This window comes from Myiozetetes cayanensis, unplaced genomic scaffold, assembly GCF_022539395.1.
Source record: "Myiozetetes cayanensis isolate MyiCay16 unplaced genomic scaffold, myiCay2020 scf6-25, whole genome shotgun sequence".
Lineage (NCBI taxonomy): Eukaryota > Metazoa > Chordata > Aves > Passeriformes > Tyrannidae > Myiozetetes > Myiozetetes cayanensis.
Genome location: NW_026087853.1, coordinates 18927341 through 18951421, shown reverse-complemented (window position 1 = coordinate 18951421; position 24081 = coordinate 18927341). Strand labels below are relative to the sequence as shown.

General features: G+C 34.6%; 1 protein-coding gene across 9 annotated transcripts in view; it reads right to left on the bottom strand.

Annotated features, from left to right (window-relative positions):
* CEP128 (centrosomal protein 128) overlaps positions 1-24081 on the bottom strand; it is a 195567-nt gene that overhangs the window by 94096 nt on the left and 77390 nt on the right. For 6 of the 9 annotated variants that reach the window (XM_050336008.1, XM_050336007.1, XM_050336003.1 and 3 more), the window contains 4 exons: positions 22123-22146; positions 9126-9203; positions 7276-7389; positions 3497-3605 (listed from right to left, as the gene is read on the bottom strand). In XM_050336008.1, the coding sequence (XP_050191965.1) occupies positions 3497-3605; positions 7276-7389; positions 9126-9203; positions 22123-22146 (325 nt within the window). Of the gene's footprint in view, positions 1-2293; positions 3378-3496; positions 3606-7275; positions 7390-9125; positions 9204-22122; positions 22147-24081 lie in introns of those variants that run through there. The other 3 variants (XM_050336005.1, XM_050336004.1, XM_050336009.1) reach the window with 3 other exon arrangements.

The following is a 24081-nucleotide window of genomic DNA, read 5'->3' as shown; positions in this document are numbered from 1 at the left end:
AAAGTTATTTAATAGGGAGTAAGACTTCAGTTTGATTAGAAGGAGTGATATGTTTTCACTTTCAGAAGGAGAATGAAATCACTCTGTTCGGGACATTAGTATAACAATGAGTTATGAGTTTGCAGCATAAAGTTTTCAGTATTGGTCCAAAACTATGCTACTGTATGCTATTTCAGTGGTACCTCCTGCAGACAGTATTCAAAGTAAGGGGAAAACCAATAAAGTTTGTTCCTAAACTAAATCAATTTGCATTTTTCTAAGTGATGATGTCAGGTTTCCAATCATTACAGAGTCTTATGCTTAAGCAGCCTTAGAAGGTTTTGTTCTAGAATGGTGTCCCATGGCATAACGATGTTGCAGTGTCTTTTTACTTTTAATTATGTTATTTATTTATAAATGCCAAAAGAAATAGTCTTAAGAACTTATGAAAAACTGTACATTAAAGGATAAAGGATAAAGACAGGCATCTGCAATACACTGCAAGAGTTAATTGTTATGACAATAAAATCTACATTCAGGACAACTTGTTTTCATTCAACCATGATATCATCATTCAAGGCTTTCTGGGATTTTTCTATTCTCTTGTATTTGTTTCTCCCAATACCGCTAGACTAAATTTATTTTATTCCTGATATATTATCAAGTGAAATATCTGTGATATTAAGCTTAGCTATATATACATGTTGACACAAGAGTGTTGTCTATCACCAGAGCCTAAAGGTCAGAGAACACTGTGACCCCAGCTACAGAAGTTGGAAAACTGGTGGCTATTTTCTTCTCTGTAAAGTCACAGCTTATGATGCCCTGGAACATAAATTCCCAACAACAATAGAAAGCTTGTAAGACACATACAGTTTCTGGGAAACCATCCAGGTTAAAACCTCGAAGTGATGAAACGTACAAACGGAAAGGCAGGACTCAATTCACAAAGCTAATGCAAAGCATATGTAACTTTAGAGACCCTTGTAATAAAAATTTCAGGAAAATACAGTAGCCATTAAAAACAGTTTCTGAGGGTTATTCTTTGGATAACAACTAGTAGTGACTTTTTGGACCAACCGTTTTGGTCTGATAATAATACAGACTACAAACTATGTCTAATGAATGTTTCCTTGAATAAATTATTTTCTCAGTTAAACTTCTTCTTTTCTAAGAAAATAGGTATAGAAATAAAAGTACATTCCCACAGAATCTTTTGAAATACTTTGTAACAGAAAAGCTGTTATAGTTGCAGAAGTTATACCAGAAACAAAACAGAATGTTAATGTTAATTACTTTTCCTTTTAACTGCTTTCTGCATTGACAAGGTTTTAGTAAAGATATATATGGAAGCAGATTGTTGTTCCCTTATTTATTTTCTCATACTATTCATCCTTTCTTCAATCAATTCTAAGCTTCAATCCCAGGATCCCCCTCACAGATACTTAAATTATATTAAACGTGTCTTCTCTCCTTCTTAGTGCTCTCTACAAGGAGACCCACTTCGGGAAGGAAGTTTCTAGTACTACTTATTGACTATATAGTTTGTAAGGTTTCATGAATTTAAAAGAGATGGAATGAGGAAACATAAATCACAAATGCTTGCAAACAGTACCAAAAGATAAATGAAAAAAAACCCCAGTCCATTCTCTGAAGAAGTAAGGAGATAATTAATCACAGAAAATAGATGATGACATTTATAGGTAGATTTATTAAAAGCTACAGGAGACTTGGGAGCAAAGATCTCAAATTATACTTCACTGTCAAAGTCTCAAAACTAATTAAGATCACTACTGAAATTGAAAGTTCACAGTGTTTATGTAACTACCATGACTGAAGTAGCTGCCTTTATCATTTGCCACTCACTGGAAAATCCCCTTAGTGTTAATACCACTGAAGAATTTTCACTGTTCTCAAGAACTATAGCAAAAACTTCAAAATACACATTTTACTGGTGAAGATCAGGTTCAGCATAAAGTGATAACCAGTCACTAATCAAAGTCTGTGAAGTAATCCACATACCTTACTGCCATAACCACTAAGCAGTGAATTGAATCACTACTTGTCTTTCATTCATCACTTTTTTTTAGATCCAGAAAGCTTAGTGCTTAGTGCTGATAAAAACAGTCGAATAAGAGAATAAATACACAGAACTATTTAATCAGATTGGTATTCAGATCACATGGATCCTATTTCTCTTACAATTGCCTAAAATTTATTAAAAGGCATTAAAGGAACAAAGTTCTAGCAAGTTCCATTCATGTTAAGCAATAAAAAGACATTGTAATATTTTAGAAACGTTTATGCTGCATTTTTAAATGTCAATAAGTTTTTGTAGTGGAATCACTTTTGCAATTGTTGAGACTGGAAGGGACTGCTGGAGGTCATCTAGTCCATCATGCCTGCAAGGCATGGGTTACTTATTTTCTATACCAAAAACAGGCTGAACTGCACTTTGATTTGCACGACTTTGACAGGGATGAGGTTAGGGAAAAAGGAAAATCAACTCTGAGACAGCATAAGGTATTCGTGAAATACAGATGGGATGGAGCCATTTGCTCTTATGCTTTATTCTCACTAACATTATTCAGTATGCTCTGCATACATAACCACAACCCACAGATTGTGAAAGGAAAAGAAATCAATTACCTTTAACCTCATCAGATCAACTCAGGACTAACTAGGGAGCAGTAATGCACTGCAGCACTCATTCTAAGATGCAACAGTTTCAAAGGGCAATGAAGCCTGTAATTACATAGAATACTACTTTACTGAATAGGTGGCCAGTACAGAAACTGGCTATATTGAAATGAAATGGAAGGTGATACTCTTTTGAAGAAAAGTATTCTGATACTAATGTACTGTTACGCTCAAAACAAAAAAAAAAACAACTTAAAAACCTAAGTTACTTTTGACACTACAGGCAAAAATGTGCCTGTACCAGATCAAGACTTACCATGTCCTATCTTTTATTGAGCAAGTTCCTACGATATCAGAGATCCCTTAACTTTACACGACAACAAGTTGTATATGCACGACGGGATAGAAAGAACAGTTAACAAACACTATTGAAGTGGAAAGAGTGAATTCAGCTTTTACTGTGAAAATGCTACACAAGCATGAGCCTAACTGGTACCTATGAACGATCTGGGAAAGAATTCATGCTTTAGGATGTTTCTGGTGCCTGAAAAGATACACAGCTTACAGAGGTAAGATTCATCATGCAGAGATTCAGAATCCAAGTGCAGCCCTATTCTTTGGCACAAGTTTAGGTGATGAGCAGAATATATTGTAGGTCCCAGTTAAAAAAACCCCAAACAACTATCAGCAGGATATAATGAAGTACTTCCTAGACGAAGGCATCCATCCAGTATCTAAAGGTAAAACACAGAAGGATGCTTAAGATGGTTCTAGCACTTCTTTTTTGAAAAGTAGAGTGCCTTACTCTTTCAAATAAAAGTTTTTACAAGAGGAGAATATGTTACTTGTCGATTCTTTTCTGTGATACAATACTTACAACCTGAATCTGAGAGCAGTGAGCTGGACAAAAAGTTGTTTTGAGTTTGCCAAATAGAAGAGTGAGGAACCACTTCTATATCAGAAATCTCAGCATCCATTTTCACATCCTATGGGAGCCAAATAAAAATAATTTTATCTGTTACTATCAAGCAGCTGTAAACTTAAAAAAAACCACCACAGTAACACACATACAGGCACATGCTGTGATTTCACACATGCTGGAAAATACTGATTTGAATTCTCAGAATTCTCAGTATTGGAGTTAGGTTCAAACTAGTTTGCATCCAAATTTCATTCTCATTTCATAACTATAAAATGTCTGCAAAAAAATGCTTTGCCTCGAGAAAAGCATTGGTGGCATTGCAAGTCTTTGCCACTACAGTAAGTTCTAAAAATGCTCTCTTTTCTGTTCCCATCACATCCACAGTTAAGGGTAAATCACAGTAGCAGGGCAGACATCAGTGAATGATGAATACTTCATCAGTTCACTGAAGTTCCACAAGTGGTAATAAATATTAAATGCATTTTCCCTGCCACTGAGGAAACTCAAACTTCATTGATTTCTCATATAAAAATACCTGAGGGTGCTTTTTAATTTTTTTTGTTAAACCATTAAATAAAGTCTGAAGTACAATGCTACTGTTTATGACTAAACCTATACAGCATAGGAAAGGAAAAAGAAACTCACTTGGTCTATAACCTAAAAAGAAAAGATAATTTTAAAAAGGTCATTTAAACAAAATCCCTGAAAAATCTCTATTAGCTCAGCAGCAAGTAGTCTCCAGTTACACACCATCCAAAATAAGATTAAAAGTTTGGCTTGGTATTCAAATCACTCAGTTTCTTGAAATAAGAAGAGGTAATAATGCACAAATGCATCAGTTCATAAAACACTCAATTTTGCTACCGAATTATCATAAACAGTCTCAGTGAATTTTGTTAAAACATTTGCAATTTATCACTCATGCTGATACTAAGATTTGAAAACTAAAGAGAAAACAAAATAAAATTCAACATTAATTTAGAGATACAATGAACTTTTGTCCCATCACTGAAGAAAGATTTACTCCTATTAAGACTAATGGGAATTACACATATTAATCCCCTTATGTGCTGATGAGAGACTTAATACCTAAGGTGTTCATAGCACAATAACAACTTTTAAAGAATACAAAAAAGTTTTTGTCCTTCCACTCTCTTCCAGAAATGCTATCTTAGAACAGAGCTTTTAAACAAGCAAGGTGCTTCTACCAGTACCTGTGTACAAAATGACTTTATCTTTACAGAAATTTTAGCTTACAGAATGTGTCTTTTCTCATGTGCTTCATGGACAATTACATCTTTATGCTGTGTTTGACTAGATGGTGGCTGGGAAACTGTCCTAAAATATTTGTATCTCTCCATCATAATATTTATCTTTAGTTTTCCTCTAGCTTTCTGTTTTCATTTTGCGTCTGTTGGTTTTAGTTGTTTTATTTTAATATGTTATTTTTATCATTTTCTTTTTCCTAATTTCTTTATCTACTATCACCTGGCCTTTTCTTCATTGAAAAATCAAGATTGTTATACCTGATGGTATTCTGCCAGCCTCCGGCCTCTTTTAATTACTGGCAATCTTCCATTTCAAGACATACAAATAGTAATTATGATTTTTCTGGGCTTCTAAGCAACAGGTATTTTATAGCCATCTGACAAGACTACAGAAGAGTAGAAAGATTGTGGGGGACAAATGAAACCATAGGAAAAGAAGAAAAAAAAAAAGCCTTTAGAGAAACATTCAACTGTGGTTTAACTCTTGCTCCCTGAAATGAAAAAAGGCTGAGACACAGGATTAGATAATGCCTGTCTAAGATTGACGTTGGCAAGCAAGCTGAAAGTAGTGCATTATAAGAAAGGCTAGAAAAAAGACCATAATAGAGGAAAAAGATTAATCCCACAAGTAATTTTATCTAAAATGGTAAGTGTAAAAATTTTACAAGGAACATGCATTATCTTATCACCTACCAAATATCTGTCTGCTTTGTTATGCAGAAGCACTGTGCTGTGTACAGAGCATGAATCAAAAATATCAGAAAGAATGAACTTTGATGCCCTCAAACCTATGCTCTTTCCAGCAATTAATTTTAGAGACTCCCAACTGACACCCAATAGTAAAATAAAAAAAAAATTAAACAATGCATTTGAGTTAGTTCCAAAGGAGGGTAAGAAAGGCAAGCATTAGAAAGAGTTTTTTTAGTCTAAGCTAGCCTGATCACTGAAATCAGATTAGCATCCGTCTGTTACTTGGTTTTGAACATTCTGTTCTATTTGTAACAGCCATGACAGCAAAGAGTACTCTATGTCATGCAAAAACCCAATTAGGCCTGACTTAATGGAAGCCATTAAATGCTTTCCGTTGTCCAAAGAAAGAAGAAATATTGTTTTGGAATCAGCTTTATACTGGATTCTGAATATAGAGTTCAAATCACACAGGGTCAGTAAGTTCAGTCAGCTTACTGCAACAGTATGTTCTACCATCAGCCAATTGCATTCCACTTAGCTTTTCAATGTTTTCCAAATTGCAGTGGCTATTGATTTAGCAACTCTTGTGTGGAGGCAAGAGAAATTCAAGAAACTGAAGATTATCATCAGCAACAGACTGAAAGTGAACGTGCCCTGTTTCTTCCTTTCAATTCTTTCTTACAGAGGAGCAAGATGTTTTTTTCAAGCCATCAACACCTTCTTACAACAGCAACTTACTAAGCTAAAATATTCTGTATTTATCTTACCTTTTCCACTTTTACAAAGACATACTTGTAAGAATGTCCTCATTTTACAGAAGGAAGATGGCTACGGATGAGGTGGGGAACACAAACATACTAAAGTTTTGATAGAATGTGTGATCCTAGATTTGAGCTCAACTGCTTAGAGACAGAGGTATGAGTTATTGCCAAAGAATCTGATTTGATTGAGATAAGTAGCAGAAATATTAGTAAGATTTTCTAGTTCTGATCACTTATTTCAATCACATCCGTAAGAAATTGTAGTTCTGCTGAAGCAAGCTGCTATCACAATGACATGCAGCAAAGAGTGATATGACAGTGAACAAGCTAATAAGATGAGAAAGAAAGTGCATTAAAAATTTGAAAAGTGAACTCATTACAGGCGATGTTTCTAAACAAGAGCACTGGATTTACAATGCAGGGAGGTAGTTATTCATGTTTAGCTCTGCTATCAGTCCACTAAGTGACCTTTAGCAAATCACTTCTCTACCATTTACCTGGATTTCATTTGTATATGAAGAGGCATAATATCTTTACATTGTAAAGAATGTAAAGATCAACTACTGAAAAATTACCATATGTGACCTACAAATTAATCATCCTTTTCATGGAGGAAACAGGTTTCTATATCTATCTTTTACTTGAAAGGACAAGAGAAAATTGAACAAAACAATTTAAAAAATTGCTGTAGACAGAAATTTGATGAAGCAGGTAAACACTTCAGAGTATCAAGGCACAGTAAGACACTTTTCTGTGAAATTTGAAAGATTTTTGCAAAGTATCCATGACACTTTGCAATGAAGGCAACACTTCTGTCATCACATTTCATGCCATGCCAATATAGCTGCCACTCCATCAGCCACGGATGGAATTATATTATATTAAATAATATATTAAATAAAACATTTATGTGTGATTTTACTCTGTGTTTGTATGAGGAGTTACTATATATCAAATAAGGTTATCTTGCTGGTTGAAAGTAATTGGGACACAAAAGCGCCACACAAACACATACCTTGACTTGCTGGTCTCTTTGCTTTGAATCTTCCAGCTGTTGTTGTAAAGAACTCACTATCTCTTTATACTTCATATACCTTTCCTCAATCATCTCCATTCGGCAATGGGACTCCTAGAAGTGATTGAAAAATCTAGATGATTTCACAATGTGAAAAGTAGTTAGTAAATGTTGTCTGGCTGTTGTAAACACAAGTATTGTCAAGGATTTTCAATACAGTAAGAATTAATTAAATATTAACTTTCAGAGGCTGAAATACAGGGGCCATATGAAAGCATAATATTCTGTACAGAAAAATAATGGTAAAATAAAAATAAGATATATTGGCAATGGTCTCATCCTTAAGTCATGAATGACTACTTGTAACTCTTTCCAAAACTCAGCATTATCATACCTTTTAGCAAAGAAATTCTGTAATGGCAAAAAATTAATTACAGTACTGTAGAAACAAGCACTTGAAGGCAAAAAGGTTCTAAGGATATGGACTAAACAGTATTTTCAATAAGAAAACATAATGTTTCTCACTGAATAAGATAATTATTCACTTGATTTAATAGAACTCCGAGACAACCTGTGAGGTTTATCAAAGATTTCCTTTATCTTTCCTTCTCCCTTCCTATGAAAACATTAAGGGAAGAACTTGCTAGAAGTGGAAGACAAGGACTGGCTTTGAAATACTTCATTCATGTATACCATTTGAGAGTGAAACATGCTATTGGACAAAAAAATCCAGTGTATTATTTTTGAATTGAAACAGTAATGAAACTCCAGTCACAGCAATCCTTCTCACAGCAATGTTAAGCAAGAAAGGGCAAGTGTAAAGGAGATTGTTGATACCCCACATTCAAGCCTTTGTTTTGCCTGCTGAGAGCAGAATTTTTCCTTTAGCAGAAACAGAAGACAGAGCAAAAAAGCTCTGTCAGAGCAAAAAAGCTCTTCTGGGGATATCTGCAACGTGAAATTAAAACTATACATCTCAATGATATTTTTTGTAGATAACCCAAGCATTTTAACCTGCATTTCCATTCCTAACTCTGCTAATGATGACAGCAATAAAATTATTAGTTGATGACCTCAGGCAAGAACACTTAGAATCAGTAATGCTCCAAGCAATTATCTTTTGAAATTTTTATTACTACCTCAGGATGAAAAATTCTATAGAGTAAATCAAATGCAAATCATTGTGCATTTGCTGATCCGTGGTTTAACTCTGATTTAAAATTTATATTTTTCAAGGAGGTTCCAAACCAACTTCATATATGGAAAGTAATTATGGTATAGAGGTTAGCCACTTAGTTACTGAAGATCTAATCTGAGGCTTATCACTCTTGACAGTGTGTCACCACTACTGTCAATATGTCCCACTGTGTCCAAACACACCTTGATTTGATAGTGGAACTGAGAAAATAAATTATAATTATTGTCATTATGTCAAAACAAACCAAAAAGCTATAAAGTTCATCTATCTTCACTCATCATGTTAAATATTGAAATAACTGGCATAATATATGCAATCACAAAAATTTCATTTTTTAACATGTAATATCAGAATTTACCACTCAGCATAAATATTCTGAACCAGTAACTAGCACATGACCCATTATGCCCTGTTATCAATGTTTGCTTACATTTTGGATCACCTCAGCAATGTTACTATTTAAAACTAAATTTATAGCCTCAAATAAATCTGTATGAACATGAAAATAAATTTCTGTATGTTTTTGTCTATATAATATGTACATAAACAATTGTAAATATCTTATTAAACAATTGATCTACACATTTAGAGAGAACCTTAATTAATTAAAATATTTTAGAACTACTGAAAGAGTCAAAAAAGTCCTTCTCACTCCAGTATCTTTCAAATCTTCTAACAGGCTCAGTTTCTCAGGAACAGATTCCAGATGGTCTAAAGCTGCTCGAGTGCTCTAGAGAACAGAACACAAGTTAAAACATTAAAAAATAATCAATTCTTTCCTCCATATCAAACATTAAAGCCCTATTGAATCTATGAAAACAGGTTTATAGGTATGTATGTGCCTGTAAATTGAACAGGTCAACAGTAAACAGGTTGTTAAGGAAAACAGTCACATTAAAACACATAGCACAGTTTCCTTAATTTGAATCTCCATGATTGGTTACCAGTTTATTGAGTAGAACACTACTTATCTACAATTTTGGAGTTTATGTAGCCTTCAGAATGAAATTTTCTTTTATTGTACTTCAAGGAGTAAAGTACATTTAAAATAGTAAAAACATCCTTTTTTTTTTTTCTCCCCCAAATACAAAAATATGCAAAGACCACTTAGCTAGATATAGAACAATCAAATTTTCTATTTTTGGTTTAGATATATGGTATGTACTGCTGAAAAATGAATTACTACTCTAGGGAGAGTTAGGGTTGGACTCAACAAGATTTCACATCCACACACAAACCACAAAAAATCTAGTCTATTGCAAGCTGCAAAGAACAGAAGAATACAGATATGAAGTTATGCCTGAAAGACAGGTAAGTCACTTCCTGAAATGGGCAGCACTGAGGATGCACAGTATGAAAAAGTCCCTAATGGCAACATTGAATACTGCCCATGACAAATGTAAAATGCCTGAAAGGACAGAAAGGTGCATACTTGTGCTGACTTGCAGCAAATAAAGTAGAGCAAATCAATTTTGCAAAACTCAAAGTTAGAATTAGTAAAGGTTATTTCTTCCAGCAAGAAAACAGTGCCTTTTGTTTTCTCATCTGCTGCATGTGAAAGGAAGTTCAGTGAATTTCACACTTATCTAGCTATGTTTGGACCAAAACTATCACTTATTATCTTCATAAGAAGTCTTTTATTTTAATGTGTAACTTAATTTGTAATAAGATTTTTTTATTTGCAAAATTCACTTAAGATTTTATAAAAACAAAAGATAAAAAAATTAATTTTCCTGTAACATGTATGGTTCTTCACCAGAAAATAATTACATCATCTGCAGTTATATAGTAATAATGAATACATAAAATGTATTCTTCATATTTCTGGATACAATCAGGTAGGAGGCCTACACATCACATTTGAAGTGGTTTTCACAGACTATCGTGTAGAAATCTTTTTATAGCTATAAAATAGCTTCTTTTTTCTTTTAATTTTTCAAATGCCTCTAAACATCCCCACTTGAAAATAAAATTGCCTAGAGGTATCTATCAATCTTTAATGTTTCCCTCTTATAAGAATCAACCATTTCACTTTTACCACAGCAAATCAGTATTCATTCATATTCTGCTCTTCTTTTACAGTGGCCATATGTTCATCAAAGCAGAGATTTTCCACACCATTAACTTATGATGAGATGCAATGTTTGCTGCTTCTTCCCAAAGTAGCCCCTGGTACTGGTCTGTATGTGGGTTTCTAAGCTGAGACAACAGACCCTAAGGAATCTGAACTTAACTATATGTGAAACAAAATACTGAATCCTTTAGTTCAGCAGTGATCCTAGTATCACACAGATCTGATGCAGACATGTCAACAAAGTTTTTTACGTTGAACACTAGCAACTCCCTACCCTGTCAGAAATACAATGCTTCCTCAAAGGAAATAACCCAAAATTGCGATACCCTGCAATCTCTCTCCTTAGTCCAGTACCAAATTAAACTATAAATATTTTAAACTTATGGTATGTATTACCTAACACATTTTGCTAAACTCTTTTAATTATGAACTGCAGAAAAATATAAATTTGAGATGTCACATAGTTGAAATAAAGTTTTCTGGGAAAGAGGACATACTTTATGGAGTGGTTTCTCATCATGATATACTGTATATTCAATTTATAGCATTTTTTTTCAAGTACAAAGATTTTTCCTTTTCCTACCACCACACCCTATTTTAATAAAGATGATCTGTGATCTGTTCTGGGCAAAAAAGGAACTTAGGCCCTAGGTATAAGCCCATGCCTTAAGCAATCCTGTTTTTCAATTTTTTCCCTAAATTCCAATGCCAAGATATCATGTCAACACTGCCTGGAAATAAATTTAAGGAAGATGTTAATCATCTGTTCTTCCAAAGTCTCTCTTAAATATATCCCCTCTATTTCATGCACTTGTTGTAGAAGAAAAAAATAAATTAGCTAAATCTCCACTAGTCATCATTAGTTACATTATTAAATGTAATCTTGGAAGCAGATCAGAATTTGGGTTATATGCATACTCAGTCCTTGGTTTTTGGTTTTGTTGAGAATCATGTGAATAAAGGATGGATTTCTGAAATGTGTTTTAGATTCCTAAAATTTAAACCTAACTTCACACTCAAAATGATGGGCTCTAAACTAACCATTACTACTCAGGAAGTAGACCATGGGGAAATGATACATATTACCAAGAAGCTGCTAACTCAGTGCTCTGTATCAATCAGAACAGCAAAATCAACACTCAATTTAATCAGGAAGGGAAAAAAAAAGACAGAGAAACTAACTATTACTGAGTATGAGTCCACTTGCATCTTAACTACTGAGTGCAGAGGTGGACTTTTATCTCAGAAGAGAAACAGGGAAAGGTCAGAGAAGTAGAACAAGAATGATCAAAGCCATGGAGTGCTGTTTCCAAGTGAGAAATTATTAAATGCACTTACTCTAAAGAACAGCACTCTTCAGCCAGGAAGACAGATGAATGAGGGGAATTTGCACAAAATCAGAAGTCACATAAAGATATTATGGCTTTAAGAAGAAAACTGGGCAAGTTAATGAATGAGGAAGACCATGGAGCAGTTCCAAATTCATAGAAACTTCATTTCAGCCTGCATGTCTTTGAGCTTTGAACAGCTGGAATCAGAATGAATGAGTGGGAAACAAAATATATATCAGTCCTGATCATAACAATCTTCCCTAAGTATTTTATTTTGACCATTGTTGCAAAGTCTATAGCTGGGTTAGACTGACCTTTGCTCTTAAGCAAAATGGTTCCTTCTATATTCTAAAATTCTCACAGTCTTCTGAGTTTGTGGAGTGACTTGAATAAGTCATATGCTAAGATTTTCAGGGACAGAAATGTGTGCCTTTTCCATAAAACTGATGAAAAGAAAAGTAGTGATGTGCAAATAAAAACAGAAAAAGAAAAAAAGCCAAGTTTGTTAGGTGAAATGCAACAAAGAAGGAGGGAATAAAATACACTGATGAATGGGAAGGAAAAGCGATGAAAGAGCTTCTAGCTGGCCTACAGAATTAATGGTTTTTCTGGTAATTAATGAAATGCACAGCAACCTCCTCAACATGGTTCAAATGCCATACTTGCATCATTAACGACTGCACTCTATTCTATTAAAAGAGATGGATTTAGCCACAAAGATAAAATGTGAAAAAGGATGTTAGAAGCACCTGACTTAGAGGGCAATTAAGTACTGTTAAATTTTTTCCCAGAAATTGGAAAGCCCTATGCCATAATGCATACAAATAATCCTAAAGACAGCAATCACATCTGTCTGCTTATGTTTAACAGGGAACAGCAGATACTGACTGACCCAATGCACCGATGGTACTGATAAGAGGAAAAAACGCCAGTTGTATTGACTGAGGCAGTATAAATGGTATTTTACTTAACAGCAGTCTCTTCCATAGACTGAGTGCTATTAATCTTTCTGTTTTTAAAATAAAGACTATTTACTTTGAAAAGGGGCGTTCTATGTTTTCACAGAGAATGACAAAACAAATTACTTATTTTCCATGACTTCATACAAACACTTTGATGTTTAAACTGCATGTGAACAGTTAATCCTCCTATATTGATGTGTTCTTGGTGATAGACGGTTTCACACTGTCTCAAGGGACAGATCCAAATCAAAATCAGACACATTTTATTTTTAGTCTCAAAGCTGCAACGCTAAATGCAAATAAATCAAAGCATGTTTGTATATAGTACTCTTGAAGTTTGCCTTTATAGTCGATATATTGAAAACACATAAATATAAACTAAACTTCATTTACTTTCAAGTACAGTGTTCCTTTCTTTTCTGAGGTAGGTAAAAACAAATGGCTATCTGTATTGCACAGATATTTTTTTAAAATTAGAGTTGACTAAAGTACCAGTTACCTAATCCCCAAAGATTAGCCATAAAAAGATTAAATGAGATGTAATTTTAACTGACTGCAATGCATGTCAGCAGGCAGTTACTCACAAAGCAGATGAAAGATATAATGTTAGAGGTGACCTACAATGACTTATTTTTAAATGACCTTAGCATACTGGATACTTAAACAGCAAGAATAGGATGCACCCAGCATGCATAAAGGTTTCCTTTCCTTTCCCTGTTAAGATCTGCAAAACTGTCATCTTTGGTCTCCAGCTGTAGACTGAGACATCATATGCTCTTCTTCTACACAGTGTGGGTCTGCTTAGGAAGCCTGAGGTGCTCTGCTGACTTTCAAATGCCAGGCAAACTCCATGATAGCTGGGACATTCTGTGCATAGTACACCATATATAGAGAGGGAACATAGAAAACAAAAAATTTTTTGTATCTTTATATTCCAGGCATACCATTACTCCAATTGTACCTTTTGTATCTTTATATTCCAGGCATACCATTACTCCAATTGTACCATTGTGTTGATGATTTCAGCACATCAAGAATCAATTTACCCATACAAAGATAGGCAACACATATAACTTTATCAAGTTACAAAACAGGCATGTTCAATTAGCTTTTTTTCTATACTATACATTGCTTAATGAAAGTTTTAACAAGTAAGATTTTTTTTTAAGCAAAAACTACACTTCAGCTAATGAAAAACAAATGACCTTGGCTAACAAAGCATTGCAAATGTCAGACTAATTGAACATTTAATTTAGACTCCAGATGTTTTTGAATGGGTTGGACCACATTTTAATTAAGGGAGCTTCGTGGATGTTTCGTTTCCTGTTTGCAATGGTATCCACTGCCTTTTCTCTTGTTCATTAGCGCATGACTTCCCTGTGCTAACTAGGACAACTGTTCACTTGGGGAAAATATTAGGAAAGGGGTTTATGAATGTTCAGTTGTTTGATGCATACTAGCAGATGAAAACATGGAGGAAACAGTGTGGTCTTTTGGTAAGACAGGTTTCTGTGAATCATCAGCTAGTGTTCCGAGTACTACTGGGCATCCATAAGACTAGTTTTTGAGAATCTATTCTTTATTGTTTACTAAGATTTTGATCAGAGACATCCAGACATAATTCCTGGAAATTAGAGAAATATAACACAAGAGGTAGAGTGTGTAAAGCAAAGCAATGTTATGGGGAACACATTCTTAAAAGGTATGACTTCCCTGTTGCTTATTCATGAATGCCATCTTCAGCATTATGGAGCACTTCAGGATAAAAATCTTTACATGTAATTTATGTTAAAGTTTTATCTGCTAACAGTATTTCATCAAGCCTTCCAAAAAGCACTAAAAAAATTCAATTAACACAGACTTCAGGGGAAAGAAGAAATATTGTTCAACTTTGCAGGTGAAAAAAACTGAAATACAAAGAGAATTCTGATGTCTGTGTTCCTAAGGTTATAATTAGATCAAATATAAAACATTTAAATCTAAAATTAAGGACATAGAAACATTCAGTCAATAGTCTGTTATCAAACAAAATTTAACTTATTTTGTGATATATAAACCAAAACAAGAAAAATAAAGCAAACATGCTATACCACATATATCTATGTCTTAGCAAGTTATAAACCTCCTATTATGTGGAAGAACTCATAGATACATATTCCCCAGATGAAAGGGCAACATAATTCATATGAGGAGCAGCTGAAGGAGTTGGGGTTGTTTAATCTGAAGAAAAAGAGGCTCAGGGGAGACCTTATCGCTCACTACAGCTACCTGAAAGAAGCTTGTAGTGAGGTTGGGATTCTCCTCTTCTCCCAGGCAACTAGAGACAGGACAAGAGGAAATGGCCTCAAGCTGCTCCAGTGAAGGTTCAATTGGTCATTAAGAACTTCTTCGCTGAAAGGATTATCAGGCTTTGGAATGGGTTGCCCAGGGAGGTTGGTAGAGTCACCATCCCTGGAAGCGTTTAAGAAACTATGGGATGTGGAACTTAGTGCTATGGTTTAGTTGACATGGTGGTGTTCGGTCAAAGGTTGGACTCAATAATCTTGGAGGCCTTTTCCAACTTTATTAATTCTATGATTTCTAAAGAGAAACCCGTGGATGGAACTGATAGGATCTCTCTTTAAAATTACATTTACAAACACATATATATGCTGCTAAAAAAATTTTTAAAAAGTGAAGAACACTGTATACTGCTACACCTAGTTCAACTAATAAAAATAACTTTAGATAATGTCTTTTGTAGTGAAGATTTATCTTGAGATTTTGACTTCCCCTAATTAAAAACTGAAGGATTTTGCTTTACTAAACTCTGGAAAAAATGTTTGATATTTAAAACATGTGGAACACATTTTCATAATTTTGAAAGGATCATAGATAGAGAATGTAGGGGTTGCACTAGCAGAAGTGTTGCCAGTAGGCCAAGCAAAGTGATCCTTCTCCAGTCAGCCCCGGTGAGACACATTTGGAGTGCTGGGTCCAGTTCTGAGTTCTCCAGTACAAGAGAGACATATTGGAGACAGTCCAGCAAAGGGCAACTAATTTTTTGAGGGACTGGGCGTCTCTCCTGTGAGGAAAGGGTGAGAGAGCTGGGATTGTTTAGTGTGAAGAAGAGAAGGCTCTGGGAGATCTCATCAATGAGTTTAAGTATCTGAAGGAGGGTGTAAAAAAGGAGCCAGGCTCCTTTCAGTGTTGCCCAGTGACAGGCAGTGGGCACAAACTGAAGCACATGACATTCCATATGAACACAGGAAACAGTTTTTCACCGCGAGGGTAACACAGCACTGGCACAGGTTGTCCAGGGAAGCTGTGAAATCTCCATCCTTATATGGAGATACACAAAAGTCATCTGAACATAGTCCTGGGCAACTGGTTCAGGGTGGCCCTATTTGAGCAGGGAGATTGGACCAGATGACTGGTAGAAGTCTCTTCCAACCTCAATCATTTTGTGATTCTATAATATACTACATTTCTGATATCACTGTTAGAGAAACTATGAAGTTATTAGACCAAGTTGTTAGATATGCACAGTGATTTTTTTTGTCAATAAATAAATATAAAACTGTCATCCTGACCATCAAACAAAGAGTAGTTTAATAAAATTTAGTTACCTACATTTTGTAACCTGCCTCTTACAAGCAATTTAGCACTCAATTTCTAGGTCAAAATTTTAAATATTCTTTAACAATACACAGACAGATATTCTTGATTATGCTTAACTGTAAATTTAGTAGTCAAAGTCTCAATGCAACTATATAAATACTTTCAAAAATTTTATTTCTTGCATTATTTAGTAATTATTTTTCACAAAATAGTGAAGAGCATTTTTAATAGAGTATAATTTAAAAATCATGTTATATATCAGTTTTTTGAGGAAAGGAGGATTAGAAAGGCAATTTTAGAAATATACATATATGTTTAGCTTATGGACTTTGTGCAAGTATGGAGCCTGAAATGAAATCCATAAATCAGAAAACCTTATAAATCTATTTATTCTGCATTTTTGGTTCCCAACCTGAATCCCTGAATTAGGCAGAAAGTAAGAAGTAAGAACGAATGAGAGAGAGAGGCAATTGCTGAAAAGTGTATACCATTAGCAGCAAAAGAAATTCTTTTACAGAAAAAAAAGTCAAGCTATCAGCAGAAGAAAACTAGAAGTGCTGTATAAGCAAAAAACTGAAAGAACAAGTTAAGCACCAAATAGTAGATGGCAGAGGATGGACAAGTAGTTGGGTATTAAATAAGAGCCATAGATTTGTAGAGTAAGAAGACAATATCTAGAAAGAAGGAAAGAGAAAGGTGAGCATCACAAGAAAAGAAACACCTGGCTGCCAGCACCATCAGGAGGCAGAATTTACTTGGTGGGAGTCAGCAGAGGAAGGACTCAGTGAAGCCCCAGGAAGGGAAGTGGCACACTGGCTCGCTGATGAAAGGAAAGGAAAAGGCGAGGCAGGCAGGACAGAGGATCTCAAACTGCTACTCCTCTCCTGGTCATTTTTATAAGATCAAAGAATGGCTGCATTCTGGGAGGACCAGAAGGCCTTTGATGTAATGCTAGTTTTGGCAAGACACTACAGAAGCAAAACAAGGGGAAAAGAAAGTATTAGCCCTTAGATTCAAGATTTCCTAAACATTCATACATACAAAGTATGAAAACAATGAATTAATCTCAAGAGCTAACAGCAAGATTTGCTTATTGATGAAAGGCACATTGAGAGATACAGAGAGAGTGAGCACCTTAAAATGGATGGTGTCAGGTAGTTGCATAATCTCTCTGTGAAATGCACTGGGTATTGTCATCCTTCTAATTCTTCTTTTAAATTGGATGATAAACCAGAAAACTGATGCAAATTTGAGCCTGCTACTACAGAGAATAATCTAATAGCTGAGTGTATGCAGACAGAAATTTGTTTTACTGGTATTCAAAACCTTCCTTTCTTCAACATAAAAATGAGTTACAACAAAATACATAAATGTTCCTTCTAAAAGGAAACTCATACTTAATAACAATTTTGCCAGATACTTACAGCATTACTGGAGTTAACCTAGATTTATGGACATTGTAACAAAAATTTGAATTGTGTCCAGAAAAGTCTGATCCAAGTATTCTAAGAAAGTTGTAACCTCACTTCTGGGTTCTCTACAGAAAGCAGCAAGCTGTTTTATTGATCAAAGGATATAGAACGCATATATTCACTGAATAACTTCAGTATGTGGTTGATTTCAAATTAAATTTTGCAGTCTTTTATGTCAGAAACCCACTGAAGTCACAAGCATGGCATAGTAGCAGTGTACACCTACAAAATGCATCCTGACCTCTTTATGAGAAATACATACACTTCCTACTGTAGCCACATCTCAGAATACAAAACAGATTTTCCCAAAAAAAGTCATACACCTTTTTCTATAAATAACATAGATCCAAATCCTGTATGTCAGAACTAAGCTACACTCAAGAATAAAGTAAATCACCTTATTTAAAGACAAAGTCATACTCATTCTCTTAAAATCTCAGACTACATAATTGATTCCTAAAGTAATAAAGAAACTTAATTGCTATGAAATAATTAAATTCACTTTATTAAACAGCATTAAACTAAAAAAAGAGCCAAACACATAACCTCCAGGTACTCAAAACCTCAGTTTTGCCTGTACTTGTTACCCTGGCACTTCTCAAGGGTTGAAGGATTATTCCAGAAAACACCTTGATCCTTCAGCTCCTTTTACATCCACTAGTGATAGTATAATTAGACAGACTAGTGAGTCTGTCTAATTAACCCTGTTCTTCCTTCTTACCTTCCAGCTTCTGCTCCTGCCCTGCACCACCTGCTGAAGCAAGAAGCTGTGTATTGATTAAATCATATTGCAGAATTGATTTGATTGAAGAAAAAGAGCCAAAAAATCCAAAAGCTTCTTTAATGGGTACTATTTGTTCTCAGGTTCCTTAAGGGAGTGTTTAGATCATGTGCCATATCTTAAAAGAGGGTTCTAATACAGCACTTTCCTTGGGAATCAGGAGTTGGCTAAGGAAACAGAAGACCCAAGAAACTGTCTGGCACAGTAGACAAGAGATTGAGCTTCCAGATCAAAAACACTGCTGAGAGGAGAAGGAGCTGACAGGGCTCAGAGATGAGGCAAGAGACCTCATAGTTTGCAGCAACTCACAAAATCACTGATTAAGCTAGGCCAGCAAGGCTTATTCACCCAGAGCTCTAAAAAGAATCTGAAAGGTTCATGTTACATTTGTTTCCCAATTTTTTTTATTAGCGAAGCTGGCAAGTTCATCATATGGCTACTACAACAATTTTACTGCCAAGTGCAGGAGTTAGAAACAAGCAGATTATAGAGAAAGGAAGAAGAGTAGGAGAATAGTTCTGGAGTGCTGATGCTTTCCTATGCATCTTGTACAGTGTATGCATGTGTGTGTATGTGTCTCTTCCCTTCTTTTTCACCTCTTTATATCTTGCATCTTGTGAATCTCAGGAACCATCGCTGTCAAAGCTCTAAGAAAACGCTTTTTTACATAATTTAAAAATTATTTTTCACTAAGGATTCTGTTTGAATTTGAATTTAATACCTTACGTCTCTATTCCATTTTCACTTTCTGTAACCTGAATCGAATCACAAAATAACTGATACTTTTTCTGATGTCATGCTCTGAGCATTCAAATAACAGCTGATATAAAAATTATACAAATATATAATTACCGTAACTATTATGTACTCATAAATGCTACACAGATTTACAGCTATGTAGACATACACACTAGAAATTTAAAGATTCTTAAGGATCCCTTAAACAGCAAGCCTTATTCATTCTTTTGCTCAAGGGCTTTTCTATCATAGCTCATCCTGACACATTCAGACTGCGTAAGCATTACTCCTCTTTTCTAGATCACTGAAAGGGGGAGAGAGAGAATGCTGCCATCCTCAGAACTGAAACAGAGATATAAAGGTTAAACCCACTTATTATTTCAAAGTATTCACATCAGCAATCTAACACCTGACTTTTAAATACACTTAGCGACTACAGATAGCCAAAGCTCCCACTGAATTTAGCTTTTAGTGAATTGCATTTCTGTAAATCAGGCCTCAAAAATCACAAAATCAGACACCCAAAAAATGAGAAACACAAAGTAATTAAACATATTTGAAAAATTCAGTTAAAGTTATTTGCTTGACATCATAGAGGAACTTTACGGTAAAAGTAAAATGAGTGTCTTGGGAGTATTCAACAGCCTCAGTGATGACCATATTTGTCATGTTAGCAAACTCGGGGCTTAACACTACATATCTTCTTAAGTCAGCAATAACAAAAGCTCCAGGATTTAGTATCACAAATTTGTATTCAGGTGTTACCTACCAACTTGCATTAAGAAAGAAAATTGTATTTTACTGATAATAATCCTTTTCTTCTATCTGAAAAGTAACTTATAAATCTTCCTTTTAAAAATTGGAGAAACTGGAAGTATAAAAAGGAGAAAAGCTCCATAAAAAATAGGAACAAACATTGTCACAAAATATGGACTGAATTTGTATGACTTGTGCTATTTGCAAGCAAGTATCCTCTGTCTGTGTCAAAATGGCTGTGGGAGCAGAAAGGACAAGGAATTTGCAGGCAGTTTAACTCACAGTTTGTGAGAAATGCCTGACAGTGGATACATGCCTGACTGGTTGTCATGTAAGTAAACCATGAATAAGAGATGACCCTGAACAGAATTAATGTCCTGTTGACACTCTTTACACTCACACAGCACTATGTGAAGTGCCAGCACATTGAATGCGAGCATCAGCTTCCTACTTCCATAAGGCAGGAGTACCAGCATGGCACTTTGAATTCCGAAGGGCCTTTTATGAGTTAATGAAAGCATATTTTTAAGATATTGAATATATTTTAAATATATTTTTGAAATCGGAAACTGTTTTCAGAGATGCACAAACCATCAGAGAGAATAAATAATAATTTGCACTGGTAAATTTTAAAAGTTTATATTTTCAGCATTGATATTGTCTCAGTAGTGGTTTCTTTAGATGAAATTTTCTGGATTTCTCATGAAAAGAAACTATGGGCCTGATATATACAATTTGTGATGTATTACTGGGCATTCTTACATAAGAGGAAAGCCTTGTTCAGAAATTATAGGGCAACTCCAGCTAGTCCACCTGATGGACTTGCTAGTTTGGGACATCTCGATAATCCAGCTGCATTCATGGCATGTACAGGCATGACGTTTTGTCCTTCAAACTTAAGATCTTATTAAATTATATTAATTAATGATTAAAATTATATTCCTTTATAGTTTGAGTTGCAATGTTGATACGGGCAGATGAACTGATTCTGTCTGTACCTCCTAGTCCAAAGAATCATAGAATCATAGAATCAGCTGGGTTGGAAAGGACCTCTGAGATCATCAATTCCAATCCTTGATCCACTACCACCATGGTTACTAGGCCATGGCACTAAGTGCCACATCCAGCCTCATCTTAAAAACCCCCAGGGACGGAGGATCCACCACTTCCCTGGGCAGCCCATTTCAATGTCTGATTACCCTCCCTGTAAAGAATTTCTTCCTAACATCCAGCCTAAACCTCCCCTGGCACAGCTTGAGATCATGCCCTCTTGTCTTACTGATAGTTGCCTGGAAGAAGAGACCAACCCCCACTTGGCTACAACCTCCTTTCAGGGAGCTGTAGAGTGATGAGGTCACCACTGAGCCTCCTCTTCTCCAGACTGAACAACCCCATCACCCTCAGCCTCTCCTCACAGGACTTGTGCTCAAGTCCCTTCACCAGCCTCGTTGCTCTTCTCTGGACCTGCACCAGCACCTCAATATCCTTCCTGAACTGAGGAGTTCAGAACTGAACACAGTACTCCAGGTAAGAAGTAAGTAAAGAAATAAGTACATGTAACAGTCACTGAAATAATTAGATCTATCATAGGCACCTCAACCATTAGAAGTGTTAGGAAAATAACATCTTTTGTATGGATCAAATCTACATTTCTCTTCCCAGCAATGGGATGAGGACCGAACTGCACAGAAAAATGACAACACTGAAATACACTGTATTTCATATAATGAATGCAAAAATACTCTAGTAAAAACCTACAGAGAAAGCTGCAGTATAAAATTATCACATCTTCTCTTAAAAGTAAAATGACAGTTGAAAACCCAGAACTGCAACCTTTTCTTTTTTAAAATATATAAAACCAATATTTTTCACAATTTAGACAAATTATCAGCAATGTCATTGTGATAGGTTTGGAAATTAATTTCAGAAACTTACCATTTCTAAGGTCATAATACGTTCCTAAAAATAAAGTACAAAATGCCATTAGAAAGCAAAGAATATAAACACAATGTAAGTCAAACAATGATGAATAGGATTAATTTTGGGTTTTCAGTGGTCATATATATAGTTTTTTGTAATAATCTCATTGAATAGGAACTTTTGTACTTAACTGAATGACTAATCTATTTATCATACTATCTTACTTAGAAATTTGTTCCAACAAAAAGGAACTCCTTAGAAACAAGGAAAGGATTTGAAAAAAATTACTTCAAAATATATTTTCTTCAACTAGTACATTAGGTTTTCAATATTGTTGATTTTACTCTTATGTATATGAAAGAATTCTTTTTTTTATCATCTTGGACTGTAAATCTAGCATGTTTTGGAGTTCATGTCACGTTAGCATCTGGTTTAGTTTTCTTTTAGGCATTTCCTTAGAAAACTAAAAAGTAAATTCCATATTGTTATTCTTTTATCCAGAAATAGCTCTGAATAATGTTTTATTAATAACAGGATGACGTTAGTCATAGTCTCATGTCAGACAAAAATAAACTGCAAATAAAATAAGCTTGTGTCAATTTTAATCCAGCACAGGATACAGAGAAACCAGAAGTTGCAAATTTACTGTATATATTTTAATATTCTTTTTCCATTTAAAAGTATCTTTAGGAAAAATATTAAGCTAACAAAATCAAGATGGTGTATTCTGGCACTATATACTGACTAGGTATGGTATTTTAAGCAATCTGACAAAACACACATTCAAGTGTTTAGGTGACTCCACATTTAGAGTGTATAACCATTACAGGAACTCTTACCTTGCTCAAATATTACTCAAATTTTTCTCATGAAAGGTAGTGTATGAAATGTTGGAGTCTTTACTCTTTCATAGAAGCAGATCTGAGAAACAGACTGAGTATTTCTGTACATCAGAACAAACTTATAACAAAAAATTTTATGCGAAAAACTCAAAAATATTTATTTTGAGATGTTTGTTCTTCCACAAAATTGCAGTGGCTGTTGCAGACACTCATATTTATTTAAACATTCTGCAACAAAACCCAAACTCATTACTATAAAAAGATGTTATTTACAGATCTCATAAATTTGTGGTGATAATGAACAGCAATTCAGATATAACTTTCTTCAGCTAAAGAGGACTACTTTGAAAATAAAGTCTTAGGTGAGTGAGTGTATCAGTAGGATGATTACAATGGTAGAATAAATAGTGTTTTCAAAATGACTCATACATTAAATAAAGTGCATGATCTAGTTGTCAAATTCTAAAAATATAATAAACTCTTACAACCTCAGCAAACAATTTTATGAAGACCAATCTAATCTAATGTATTAGGGAATTTACCACGGATCATTTATACACTATCAATATATTTTCCAATTAAGACTCTATTTTTTTTAATTCCTATTAGCATGTCACTAATTTGAAAGCAAATGAAAATAGCTTGTAAATATTTTCCCAGAGAGTACAATTCAGTTGAATATCACAATTACCATGTCCTGCATAGTATATTATCTTCATGAATCCAATCTTTTGTACCATGGAACAGCTTAGATAAAAAGGAAGGTGAAAACCTTAAGTGCTTTTTCTTCCAACAAAATAAGAAAATAAGTTATATAGGTTATATTCTTAGAGTGGTTATCAGAGAGAATGCAAGCAGTGATTGAGAATGTGAGAAGTGATTTCTCAGAAACTAAAAAGTGTATTATGATGAGTGTGCATGCTCTCCTAACACAGAGAGCAAACACAAGTGTAATGAGAACATGGACGTTAGCTGGACATATACAACTATGTAAACTCATATACAAATATAAATTTGTGTATAACGTAGAAATTCTAGCCAAAAGTATGCAGTAAGTTCAAAATTGAAATCCAAGAATACAGTAAAGTCACAAAAAGAGTCAGCTTCCTACATCCAAAATACTCTGTACAAA